At 40.4% G+C, this 14,380-nt stretch overlaps 1 protein-coding gene across 1 annotated transcript in view; it reads left to right on the top strand.

The window, feature by feature from the left end:
- The window catches only part of LOC141105835 (ephrin type-B receptor 5-like), a 113,220-nt gene that overhangs the window by 82,955 nt on the left and 15,885 nt on the right, over window positions 1-14,380 (top strand). The window contains exons 9-11 of the mRNA XM_073595966.1: window positions 1,688-1,743; window positions 4,362-4,481; window positions 13,979-14,226. Coding sequence (XP_073452067.1) covers window positions 1,688-1,743; window positions 4,362-4,481; window positions 13,979-14,226 — 424 coding nt within the window. The remainder of the gene's footprint in view (window positions 1-1,687; window positions 1,744-4,361; window positions 4,482-13,978; window positions 14,227-14,380) is intronic.

The raw sequence follows: 14,380 nt of genomic DNA, 5'->3' as shown, positions 1-14,380 counted from the left end.
GGTGAGGAGTGCTGGATTATAGTGGATTGTATATAAACATGATTTTTTGTGTCGATGTAGACTGGAAGCTCATAGAAGCACCATTTCACATATAAAAGTCCAGAATGAGATTTTATTTGTTATCATCAAGAGGAAGCCAATGCATGTTGGGGTGCAAATGTCAGGGCAATTATTGTCATTTAGAAAAAATAATGCATTTTTTTCCCCTTGATTAAGGTATTTAGAAAAAAATACTGCATTATGGCAACTAGATGGTGCTCACGATCATAGGAGATAACTATATTACTCAAAATACAGCAAGTTTCCTTGGAGCTGTGCGAATGTATGTCATGTTCATACAGCACATTTTATTTTATACCTAGACCCCTTGGAGTTTACTGAAAGAAAGGCAAAGAGTAATGAATCATATTAAAAAATATGTATAAATATTAAAAATAGTAAAATATTGTTTATTACAATTATATTATACAGTGCATATTTAAAAATAAGAAAATATTTTATATTGTAATTATATATTATAAACATTAAAAATAGTAAAATATGTTATATTTTGATAAATAAAATATTTGATTAATGAATTCAAATATAAAAATATGTATACCCCACAGCGTACTACTCCACCAGTTTATCCTGACTGGTTGCCCTCAGGAATGAATCTGTTCTCAGAAAAAAAAAAACAAAGTTGCACTCAACTTGCAATATTAAACAAAACATTTTTTTAATTTTTTTTCTCTTAATAAATTAAATAGTTTATAGTATAATCAATTTTCCTATTCCTTTCAAAATATACTTAATTTTAAATAAACCAGAGGCTTGACGTATTAAAAAAAAAACCTTTCTCCAATCGCATTACCGATGGAATTGATTCTTTGTGACTTCAGCATGTCTGAAGTATGCTTGGGACAAACATTGATCTATACTCAGACAATAAAGTTAACAAAAAATAAAGGAAAAAGAAAACAGAAAACAAAAAAAAAGGGCAGACTCGATGGACTACTTAGTATTTTTCTGCTGTCACTTTTCTATGTTTCTATGATGGTGCTGAACTCTACAGGTAAAAAAATTCTATACACAGAAAAGCCTATATCGCCATCTAGAGTCTCTTTAGTAATGGTGCATCCTGTAAATGACAATTTTTGCACAATATTAAAGCAGAACTTCACTCTCTCAATTAGCATGAACTATTTTAATCCTTATGCTGCCAGCATTAGTAAATATACAGGAAGGTATATTAGATTTACTTTCTTTAAACATTTTTTTCTTTTTGCATTTCTTCAGTTATTTCCTAGTTTCAAGGCCTTGGCTAAAATGATGTGATACATCCCAGGAGTCTTCAGGAGAGGAGGAGGGGTTTTCTGAGCTAAGCACACCCTCCTACCTGCATGCCTGAGCTAAGGGCAGATGGATTCCAGGGAGTAAATGCTACATGATTCATCTGCCCCTACTCAAGATGGCCACGGCCAGAATGCTAGGGGGTGTTTTTCAAAGTAGTAAGTAGTTCCCCAATAAAATAAAGCATGGGGACATGGATGGAGTTTACTTTGAATATTAAAAATGAATGAAATAGTGATTTTGGTTTGTGGTGCTCAGATGCTGTGTAGTTGCACTTTAAGTTACATTTGCTGCTTTTCTATACCTCCCCTGTCCGGTAACAGGATGTTTTTGTTTTTTTTTCATATATTTTCAGTAAAAGAAGAGAAACTCCATACACTGACAGACTGCAGCACTACATCAGTTCAAGAGGTGAGTCCTACATTCGATCGCTCTCTTTGGAAGTGTTCTACAAGTTTCTGGTAGGATCTGCTTTTATAGCTTAGGCCCCGTATAATGTCCCTGGTATTGCATTCTGCACAACGGCATCATAAATCCATATATTATTTCATGATAGGGTTTTCTTCAATAATATTCTTTTGCTTAAGTAGATGTAATCCCTAATTGGTTTACAGTTCATTGGCCAAAGCACTGTGTATAGTAAATAATTGCCAATCTTTTTTTTTTTTATTAGAAAATATTGTTTCATTTTTTTTTTCCTTTGTTGCATCTCAATGTTGCTAATTTCCTGCAGCCTCTTTCCATCCACTCCCTTTCTACATGCACTCTAACAATGGCTGCATGGAATTTCTCACGGCGGATTTCCTTGTGGTGACAACAGTGGACCATGACTGTGTAATGTGTGTTTTTCCATCAGAAGCCCATCTGACAGGGTGACCACCCAGGAGTACAATTGGGAGACAAATCAGGGTGTTGTCACCCTGTAAGAGGAAGTGGATGAACAAAGACCATCATGGCAGGAACACCAGTGATTAGTTTAATAAAAGCCGTAGATGTTAAAAGACTGATAAAGATTTTTGAAATGACATGAACATGGTGAAGATAATGTTAACCACTTGACCTCCGGAAGGTTTTCCCCCCTTCACGACCAAGGCATTTTTTGCTATTCAGCACTGTGCTACTTTCACTGGCAATTGCGCGGTCATGCAACATTGTACGCAAATTTAATTTATAGATTTTTTTCACACAAATAGAGCTTTCTTTGGTGGTATTTGATCAACACTGTTTTTTTAAACATTTTTTATTATATAAATGAAAAAAGACCGAACATTTTGAAAAATAAAAACTATATTTTCTACTTTGTTATAAAATATATACAATAAAAAAACATTTTTTTTCTTCAGAAATTTATGCCAAAATGTATTCTGTTAGATGCCTTTCGTGAAAAGAAAAATCCCAATGAGTGTATATTAATTGGTTTGTGTGAGTTATAGCATCTACAAACTATGGCATATATACAGGAATTTATGCAGCTATATACTCTATACTGGTAATTGCGGTGATCAGCAACTTATAATGTGACTGTGATAGTGTGGCGGTCAATCTAGTGCTAATAGACACTGTCTGAGAGGGTCACTAACTGACTGATGTTGCTAGTGACACTAATACAGTGATCAGGGGTAATTTTACATTGTACACAGTAATACTGACATTGGCTGGGAAGAAGTTAACCTCAAGGGGCAATGAAGGGGTTAACTGTGTGCCTAACGAGTGTAATGTGTGCTGCTTTTACTTGCTGATCTGGCTGTTTTTTCCCCATGCTTTTAGGGAGAAGAAACAGCCAGATCTCTGTTCTCTGTACACAGAGTTCTATGTGTTTGTAAACACAGAACTCTGTGCTGTGATTGGCCACAGCCAATCAGTAGGTTTCAGCCCAAATCATTGGCTGAAATCTGCTGCCAAACTTGTGCTGTGTCCAATCACAGCATAGGTTAGCTGGAGGCGCACTCATGCGCGCCACTAAACCAGGAATTACACCGCAACATACCTGTATCTGGGCCACCCACTCATAGATACTTATCCAACCTGCCATACCATCAGGGAGGCGTGCAAATGGCCCCAAATTTATTCTGCAACAGGACAACCACCCCAAGCATACAGCCAATGTCATTAAAGCGGATTTTCTCCCCAAAGGGGAAGTTCTGCTTTATGCCCCCCTCCTCCTCTCCTCTTGTACTTTTGGTATTTTTGGTACCGGCTCCTACTTCCAGTTGGTTTGCCACAGCATTCCACCAAAAGTGGGGGACCAGAGGAACACGGAGGAGAACACAGAGGGGGGCTGGAGGAGCACGGAGGAGGACACGGAGGGGGACTGGAGGAGGATATGGAGGGGGGCCGGAGGAGCACACAATGGGCGACCGGAGGAGGACACAGGGGGGACTGGAGGAGGACACGGAGGGGGACTGGAGGACAGAGGGGGGCTGGAGGAGCACAGAGAAGGACAAGGAGGAGGACAGAGGGGGGCTGGATTAGCACGGAGGAGGACATGGAGGGGGACAGGAGGAGGACATGGAGGGGGGCCGGAGGAGCACACAATGGGCAACCGGAGGAGGACACGGAGGGGGACTGGAGGAGGACATGAAGGGGGACTGGAGGAGAGAGGGGGGCTGGAGGAGCACGGAGGGGGACTGGAGGTGGACATGGAGGGGGGCCTAGAGGAGCATTAGGAGGAGACGGAGGAGGACTGGAGGAGGACACGGAGGGGTACCGGAGGAGCACACAATGGGTGCCTGGAGGAGCACAGAGGAGGGTATGGAGGGGGACTGGAGGAGGACATGGAGGGATAATGGATTATGTCAATTCGTTGTTTCAGCCCTAAAAACCAGTACATCAAAAATCTAGTGAGGATCACCATACTGACCACCCTTCTAACTAAAAAATCCATCTAATACCCAAAAGTACTCTTTCCTCGTAACCTTAGCTGATGAATGAGTACTTACACAGAAAGCCTGATTTCAATTTTCAGCTGATGGGAGGCACTTCTACAATATAAAAATTTCTATACTGGCTTTTGTTCTTTTTGCCTTCAGGTTTAGGAGTGAAGTATTACATTGATCCTTCCACATATGAGGACCCCGCTGAGGCTGTGCGAGAGTTCGCCCGAGAAATCGATGTCACCTTTGTGAAGATTGAAGAGGTGACCGGAACAGGTATGAGGCAAGCTAATGTGGCCTCTCAATATTTTTGTACGTTGTTTTAGCATTCCTTAGGTGCTAGATGGCATCCTTCAGTGTCAAACTCAAGGCCCACGGGATTGAATCCAGTCCACCAGGTCGTTTCATGTGACCCTTGCACCTAAAACATTCTGGAACATTTTGAATCTTTCAGAAGCATTATAGAACTTTTCAAAATATTCTTTCTGGAACTTTTTAGACATTTCTGGAACATTCTTGAACTTTCAGGACTATTACAGAATTTTGCAGAACTTTCTAGGATGTTTCGGGAAGTAAATTGTGAATCTAGAAAGTTCCCAAAGTTTCTAGAGCATTCCAGAACATTCTAGAATTTTCCAGGATGTTCTAACTCTCTAAAACATTCTAGAATGTTCTAGAACATCCCAGGAAATTCTAAAAAGTTCCGGAGCATTCCAGAACTTTCCATAATATTTTTGCAGAACGTTCTATAAATTCCTGGAACATTCAGGACTATTCTAGAGTTTCTGGATACTCCAGGATGTTCCAGAAAGTAATTATGGAATCTAGAAAGCTCCAAAAAAAAAAAGTTTTCTAGAGCATCTCAAAACATCTAGAATTTCCCAGAACATTCTAACTTTCTAGAACATTCCAGAAAATTCTAGAATAGACCTGGATCTTTCAGGAGCACTCTAGAACTTTCAGCAATATTCTTTCCACAACTTTCTGGAACTTTTTTTGGAACATTCTAGACATTTCTGGAACTTTCCAGGATGTGCTGGTAAGTAATTCTGGAATCTAGAAAGTTCCAAAAAAAAGTTTCTAGAGCAGCCTGTACAAGGCACCATGAGCATCAATAGGTCATTTCACCACACGTACCTACCTCCCACCCTCTCCTCCACTGCCAGTCAGTCACAGAGGGAGGTGGAGAGATGCAGGAAGTAAACAGAGGACAGATTTAGACTGACACTTCACTGTCCTGACATCACAATGACCGGGGCCACCCATTGGCAGGCTCGTGCCCCCTGGTTAACCCAATGAGCCCCAGTGTGGGAGTATTGCCTGTACCTCCTTATTGGCGGACCTGATCCTGCTGGAATAACGCTGCACTGAGACTACCAACACCCAGCCTCTGCCGGGCCTGGGTTGCCCAGGCCTGGGAGTACTGCTTGTACCTCCTTTTGGCACTGGCCTGGACTCACATGAGAATGATCCCGAGAACCGCAAAAATGTCTGAAGGCCCCAGAAAAAAAAGTATATGGGGGTCCACGGGGAGATGGGAGGTACTCATCCTGGAGTTAGGCTTTAAAGTGATTGTAAAGTCTCGTTTTTTTTTTTCCTTTAAAAATAACAACCATGTTGCTATGTTGCAGTGATTTTGCACAGAGCGGCCCAGATCCTCCTCTTCTTGGGTTCCTGTTTAGTGCTCTTGGCTCCTCCCTCCTGTTAAGTGCCCCAACAGCAAGCAGCCTGCTATGGGGGCTCCGGAGCCGAGCCGCAGCTCTGTGTGTCCATTCATAAATGGTTCAGCCCCACTCCCTCTCCCTCCTGATTGGCTAATTGGCTTTGATTGACAGCAATGGGAGCCAATCAGGAGGGAGAGTCCCGGACAGCCGTGGCACTCGTGCACATCGCTGGATAGAGACGGGGGCTGCTGCACACATAAAATGGATTAACCACTTCAGCCCCAGAAGAATTTGCCCCCTTCCTGACCAGGCCATTTTTTGCGATTTGGCACTGTGTCGCTTTAACTGACAATTGCACGGTCGTGCGATGTTATACCCAAACAAAATTTATGTCCTTTTTTATCCACAAATAGAGCTTTCTTTTGGTGGTATTTTATCACCTTTGCGGTTTTTATTTTTTGCGCTATAAACAAAAAAAGACCGACAATTTTGAAAATAATAACAATTTTTTTACTTTCTGCTATAATACATATTCCCAAAAAAAACTAAAAAAACAAATGAATTCATCAGTTTCGGCCGACATATATTCTTCTACATATTTTTGGTAAAATAAATCGCAATAGGTATATATTGATTGGTTTGCTCAAAAGTTATTGTGTCTATAAATGACGTGATAGATTTATGGACTTTTTAAAATGTTATTGTTTTTACTAGTAATGGCAGCGATCTGCGATTTTTAGCGGGACTGTGACATTGCGGCGGACAAATCTGACCCCAAATTACACTTTTTGGGGACCAGTGACATTATTACATTGATCAGTGCTATAAAAATGCACTGATCAATGTAAAAATTACACTGGCAGAAAAGAGGTTAAAACTAGGGGGCGATCAAGGGGTTAAGTGTGTATATGTACCTTTTACAAGGTACGTTTAGGAGATTAAGTTGCGGGGATTTCTAATCAGGGGACTGGTAAAGCGCCTGTCCGATGTGTCAGAGCAGGTGATCACCAGACGCCAGAGGGGGTCCAGTGTAAAGGTGAACTTTCCCTTTAAGTGCATCTCTGGCCAAATGCAAAATCTGCATAGGTGTCCCGGTCCTGCCGATGATAGCAAATAACAGCTGCTGGAGATGCTCACAGGCCTGGAGGAGATGTCCAGTGGTCCACCCCCAAGCTGACATCACTTCCGCCCTATACCCATCGGGTCCCAGAACTTCTCCTTGATTTGCTATCATCGGCGGGACTGGAACACCTATGCAGATTTTGCATTTGGCCAGATATGTACTGTGAGTTCTAACATTTTTATTAAACTGCCCACTAGATGGTGCTCTTCCCTTTTTACACACACACAGTGGGGGAAATCACATGCGATTCGGACAGGAGTCGCACCGCATTCCTGTACAAATTGTGTGCGATTCTTTCCACTGGAATTTGCGCCAATTTTTTTTTGTGTTGACGCAAATCGCACCGCAAACTATCAGTACTCAGTATCGGTACCGTTAAAAAAAACACAGTATCAGTGCAATTCTAATAGTAATTGAATTGTAATTTGCCGATCTGGTGAAATCTTTGGCAAATCCTAGATTCCCCTGAACACATGGATGTAGATTTGGCCAATCTGTGCGAAACTATGCATTTCCCCAATCCTATATTCCTGGATTGTTAAACTTCACACCACTAAAATGCACTCTAGATCAGTTCCCGATGCGTTTCTGCATGCACGTTTTTGATCCATTTCCAGATGCATTCCAGGTGCTTTTTTTCTAACTTTTTCCTGTTTTTTTTCCCACTATACTAGGGTCCAGTGTGTTTTTGATGCGTTTCACTGCGTTCCATTACAGTCCAGTGCAGGAAAAATGCAGCATGTTCTACTTTTTTTTTTCTGGAACTGACTGCACTGGTGTGAACTATACCATTGGAAACCATATAACCAACTTTCCATGCGTTTTTGATGCAGAACAAAAACGCATTGGACTGCATGTGGTGTGAACTGGCCCTGAATCTCCAAAGAAAAAAAAAACATCTCTGTACACGTTTTCAGTGAACTAAAATCCTATAAAAGAAAAATTGGCAGATTTTCTTCTCTTCGCTCATCCCTGTTCATAAAAATCCCCTCGCTCCGTAATTAGAATTAATGTCGTTCCTTAAAGTTCATCTGCGGCAGAGAAGACGGCCGTCATGTGGAAATAATTTCCTGTTATGTTAAAACGTGTTAAAAATTTGTCCTGACATCTTCCTTGTAATGAGATGAAGATACGATTAGATGAATATTTCCGAGGACCTGAAGGCATTTTATGAGAAATACGCGATGAGTTTTCTGTTTCATTGGACTAACTCACAAAGAGGAAACACAAATGTTTTATTCCTGAACAGAGGCATTAAATACCCAGATAATATGCAATAACCCTTCCTTCCCCCTGAAAAAATCTTATAGAAAATGACATTGTGAATGTGAATCTTTGTTTTAATATTTAATACATTACTTATGATTGCATATGGTTTATTATATATATATATATGGATTTTATTCAGTTAACTTAAGGGTGTATTTGTAAAAATGTGAAACTGCATGTACACATCGCTCTGTGCAAATAAAGGCAACATCAAATGTTATTAAACTATTTTTTTTCTGGGTCGAATGTTATACATTTCATGCATTATAGAGTGAATCAGGAAAATACCACATTATGACCACTAGATGGAGCTGAGGAACATAGTTAATAAGTATTTGTTTCCTATGATCATCAGCTCCATCTAGTGGCCATAATGTGGTATTATATTCTATATCTATATTCTGCATAAATGAATAACATTTTCAGTTTCAAAGGACAAATAGCACTGTGATTTTTCTTTTTTCTTTATTACATCCCTAAGTTAAAGCCTAAGTTTATGTAAAAAAAAAAGGCATAAGGAATATTACTTGTCATCACTGAGACGTGTCCCTTGTGCTGATATGTTTTCGTTTAGCAGAAATCCTTCTCCTCTCCCTCCCCCCTGCCCCTGTAATCCTCCGATGCAGCGGGGGTTAATAGTACTACGGGAGCTATCTCAAGCAGTTTTCAAGAGTGCCTGACTATACCGGCCTTTCTGCCCAGCTCCTCTATTCATAGAAGCCAGTGCTACAGCTTTTATGAATGAGACAAGATTTATGAATGGAAGGGGAGGACCTTTCAATCACCTGTCCACCCATAGATTTAAAGTGATAGTAAAGGCAAAATGAAAATAAAATAACAAGCATTTTATACTTACCTGCTCTGTGCCGTGGTTTTGCACAGAGCAGCTCCGATCCTCCTTTTCTTGGGTCCCCCTCTGGCGCTCCTGGCCCCTCCCCTATGTCAAGTGCCCCCACAGCAGGCAGCTTGCAATGAGGGCACCCAAGCAGGCATGCTCCTGAGCCGCTGCTCTGCGTGTCCATTCAGACACGGAGCCGTGGCTTGGCCCTGCCTCCTCTCTCTCTCCTTCAGTGGCTCCCGCTGCTGTCTCAACCAATAAGCAGAGAGAGTCCCCAGGGAGCTGAGGCACTCATGGACATCGCTGGACCGAGAGGGAGCTCAGGTAAGTATTAGGGGTCTGCTATACACAGAAGGTAAAAAAACCTTCAGCCTTTAGAACCATTTTAAGTAAACTTTGGTTTTAACCCCTCAAAATCTATCTATCTATATATATATATATATATATATATATATATATATATATATATATATATATATATATTGTATGCAATCATAAGTATTGTGTATTAAAAATTAGACATGTGCACTGACAAAAAATCTGTTCATTTTTGTTTCATTCTTTTTTGCTTTTTTCAGATATTCAAAAATTTGGAAAACCGAAAATTCGGATTTTCAAATTTCCAAATTTCGAATTTTTAGATTTCGGAATTTCGAATTTCAAATTTTCGAATTTCGAATTTTCGAATTTCCGAATTTTCGAAATTCCGAATTTTGAATTTTCGGATTTCCAAATTTCCTCATTTTCAAATTTCCGAATTTTGAATTTTCCGAATTTTCGAATTCCGAATTTCCAAATTTTCAGATTTTCGTAATTCAAAAATTCGAAAATCCGAAAATTCAAAAATCTGAAAAATAGAAAGAAAATGAGTAAAACTCGAAATAATAACTAACTATTAAATTATTGGTATTGGAATTTCCTTTCAAATTTGGCTGTTTGTGAATGTAACGAATACAAATTTATCTGAAGTTACGAATTATCCGAAATAACGAATGCCGCATCTGAACAAATGGAATGGAACAAATTAATAATAAATAATAATAAAAAAAGGTTTTATTATTGTTATTTATTATGATTAGATCATTAAGTTCCATTCATTTAGATACGGCATTCATTATTTCAGATAATTCATAACTTCAAATAAATTCGTACTTGTTATGTTCACTAACAGCCATATTTGAAAGGAAATTCCAATACCTATAATTTAATATTTATTATTAGTTAGTTAATATTTCAGATTTTCGAGTTTTTGAATTTTCAGATTTTCATTCTTTTGAATTTTCAGATTTTCATTCTTTATTCTTGGATTTTCAAATTTCCAAATTTTAGAATTGTAAAATTTCTGAAATGTTGAATATTCAAATTTCCTAATCAAATTTCCTAATTTCGAATTTTTGAATTTCCAAATTTCCGAAATTTCGAATTTCCGAACTTCCGAATTTCCAAACTTCCGAATTTGAATTTTCGAATTTCCGAAATGTTCCAATTTCTGACATTTTCGATATTCCTGAAATTTCGAATTTCCGGAATTCCGCATTTCCGAAATTTAGAATTTCCGGAAATTCGGAAATTCGTAATTCGGAAATTTCGGAAATTGAAAAATTCGGAAATTTCAGAATTACCGAATTTGTGAAAATTCGTTAAAACACGAATTCAGAACTAAACGAATTGCACATGTCTATTAAATATTGAATCATAAATTCCCAATTGGCAGCAGGTCCATAGCATACAATAAACAGCACATCTGCTTGTCCAAGCCACTAACTAATGTCAGGTCAGTTCCGGTGTTCTGCCGAATAAGTTCCACCCCCTCTACTGCGCAGGCGCTGCGCCTGCGCAGTAAGATCCGTCGGAAATAGCCGAAGGGGAATAGGCCCAAATCAGCTGTAGACGGCGCCTGTAAGAGGGCCCCTCGCGGGCTCGCTTTGCTCGCCACGCTTCGGGCACGGCCTCGCTGCGCTCGGCTCTTTTAGATTCCCCCTCTAGGTCCACTTGGATGGTAGGGAAGGAACCTGGACCCAGAGCGCAGGCGCCGTGTACAGCTGATTGTGGATTTTTAGCTTCGGCTATCTCCGGCGGCTGTTACTAGTTGGTACTGCGCTGGCGCTGCGCCTGCGCAGTACAGGGGGGAACTTATCCACCGAAGGAACTTATTCGGCAAGACACCGGACTAACTTGGTGCCCCCTATTGGATACTTAGCCTTTTCACCTAACATCAGGAAAGGGAGCCCTGAGAATCAGCCATCTTACATATTTTAAGGTTTATGGACAGCTAAGAATATTATTGAGGTCTGGCCACCAGGTAAGATGCGGACCTAGGAATGGAGGCTTTGTCCCACCTAAAGCTCATTAAAGGTTTAGGGCTGCAGGGCCCATAACAGAACAAATTAATACTGTATTCTGAAATAACAAGGGGTGCCCGAAAAAATTTCATAGGGTGTTGGATATTTGGCTTGATTCACCATCCACGACTGAGGCTAGATCTGATCCCATTGTTGGGGGAACGCCATGATAGATGATCACTATCTACTGCCTATGAGAGAGTACCGTACAGTGAGAAGATGAGAAGATATTCACAGCCCTTGAAATTTTCCACATTTTGTCATGTTACATCCAAAAACGTAAATGTATTTTATTGGGATTTTATGTCATAGACCAACACAAAGTGGCACATACAGTAATTGTGAAGTGGAAGGAAAATGATAATTGGTTTTCAATATTTTTTTACAAATAAATATATGAAAAGTGTGGCGTGCATTTGTACCCCGAGTCAATACTTTGTAGAACCTCCTTTCACTGCAAAAGTCTTTTTGGGGATGTCTCTACCAGCTTTGCACATCTAGAGAGTGACATTTTTGCCCATTCTTCTTTGCAAAATGGCTCAAGCTCTGTCAGATTGGATGGAGAGCGTCTGTGAACAGCAATTTTCAAGTCTTGCCACAGATTCTCAATTGGATTTAACACATGAATATTCTTTGATCTAAACCATTCTATTGTAGCTCTGGCTGTATGTTTAGGGTCGTTGTCCTGCTAGAAGGTGAACCTCCACCCCAGTCTCAAGTCTTTTGCAGACTCTATCAGGTTTTCTTCTAAGATTGCTCTGTATTTGGCTCCATCCATCTTTCCATCAACTCTGACCAGCTTCCCTGTCCCTGCTGAAGAAAAGTATTGCTGCCACCACCATGTTTCACAGTGTGGATGGTTTGTTCAGGGTGATCTGCAGTGTTAGTTTTGCGCCACACATAGCATTTTGCTTTTAGGCCAAAAAGTTCAATTTTGGTCTCATCTCACCAGAGCACCTTCTTCCACATGTTTGCTGTGTCCCCCACTTGGCTTTTAGCAAACGGCAAACAGGACTTCTTATGGCTTTCTTTCAACAATGGCTTTCTTCTTGCCACTCTTCCATAAAGGCCAGATTTGTGGAGTGTCTGACTAATAGTTGTCCTGTGGACAGATTCTCCCACCTGAGCTGTGGATCTCTGCAGCACCGCCAGAGTTACCATGGGCCTCTTGGCTGCTTCTCTGATTAATGCTCTCCTTGCCTGACCTATCAGTTTAGGTGGTCGGCCATGTCTTGGTAGGTTTTCAGTTGTGCCATACTCTTTCCATTTTCGGATGATGGATTGAACAGTGCTCCGTGCGATGTTCAAAGCTTGGGATATTTTTTTAGAACCTAACCCTGCTTTAAACTTCTCCACAACTTTATCCCTGACCTGTCTGGTGTGTTCTTTGGCCTTTAGGATGCTGTTTGTTCACTAAGGTTCTCTAACAAACCTCAGAGGGCTTCACAGAACAGCTGTATTTATACTGAGATTAAATTACACACAGGTGGACTCTATTTACTAATTAGGTGACTTCTGAAGGCAATTGGTTCCACTAGATTTTAGTTAGGGGTATCAGAGTAAAGGGGGCTGAATACAAATGCATGCCACACTTTTCACATATTTATTTGTAAAGACATTTGAAAACCATTTATCATTTTCCTTCCACTTCACAATTATGTGTCACTTTGTGTTGGTCTATCACAAAAAATCCCAATAAAATACAGTTACATTTTTGGTTGTAACATGATAAAATGTGGAAAATTTCAAGAGGTATGAATACTTTTCAAGGTACTGTACTTATGTGATTGTGATCTAGTCTGTTTGTTGGACCATTGTTAGGCCAGCCATAGACGGTTTGAATCTCGGCCGGCAGGAACTTGGGATCACCTTGGGTACAACCAGCCTGCCGGATTCAGTTGTGGTTATCGCTAGTTAGCAAAATGTACTATCTTCTCCAGCGGGCTGCTGGACAATCCCCCCCCTCCCCCCCTCCTTATTCTCTGTAATAGAATAATTCCACTGATTGTCAGCTCCATCTAGTGGCCAAAATGGTGTATAGTTTTCTGAAACACCTCAATGAGAAAATATACCACATTTTTCTGGTATTTTCTGTAATATAATATTTCCTCTGGTCGTCAGCTGCGTTTAGTTGCCAAAAGGTGATATAGTTCTCTGCAATACCTCAATGAGAAAATATACAGTTATTTGGCCACTAGATGGTGCTGATGATCATAATAAAGTCATCTATTACAGAAAATACGGGGAAAATTTGCCCAGCCTACACACGTGTGACATTCATCCAACAAATCATTTTTAAATAGATCCCTATATGTATGTGGGAAACCTAGGTGACACCATTAACAATCAATGCCCCACAATATACAGTATGTAGTAGAAATTCATCCCTAGAGCCAGAAATTGGTTCTTTCATATGCTTTAATGTCAACCATGGATGTTGGGTTTGATTGCGGAGAAGTGCTATGTGACAGTGTAAAAGGAAAATGCTGCAGAAAACGTCAACTTTATTATATATTTTTTTTTACTTTCTCCTCCAGGAGAGTACGGTGATGTGTGCCGTGGCCGCCTTTGTCTACCCGGAAAACGAGAGATAGCCGTGTGTATCCGCACACTGCGCTCAGGGAGTGGAGACAAGGAACGCGCAGAGTTTCTCAGTGAAGCAAGCATCATGGGACAGTTTGACCACCCCAATGTCGTGCGCCTTGAAGGGGCTGTGACCCGCAGTCGCCCCATAATGATCCTTACAGAATACATGGAGAATGGGGCACTGGATGCATATCTTCGAGTAAGTGTGCTGGAGGAGGTTTCTACTGTGCCTGCATAGGGGACCTCTTACAACCTTCCCTCTCCTACCTACACAGCTCTATAAACACATACAGGGTAACATAAACCCTAAAATACTTACCTTGGCTAGAGAAACATCTGCCTTGGGGCACCAT

The sequence above is a fragment of the Aquarana catesbeiana genome, linkage group LG08 (assembly GCF_042186555.1).
Source record: "Aquarana catesbeiana isolate 2022-GZ linkage group LG08, ASM4218655v1, whole genome shotgun sequence".
NCBI classification, from domain to species: domain Eukaryota; kingdom Metazoa; phylum Chordata; class Amphibia; order Anura; family Ranidae; genus Aquarana; species Aquarana catesbeiana.
This window is presented reverse-complemented; position numbering and strand designations above follow the sequence as displayed.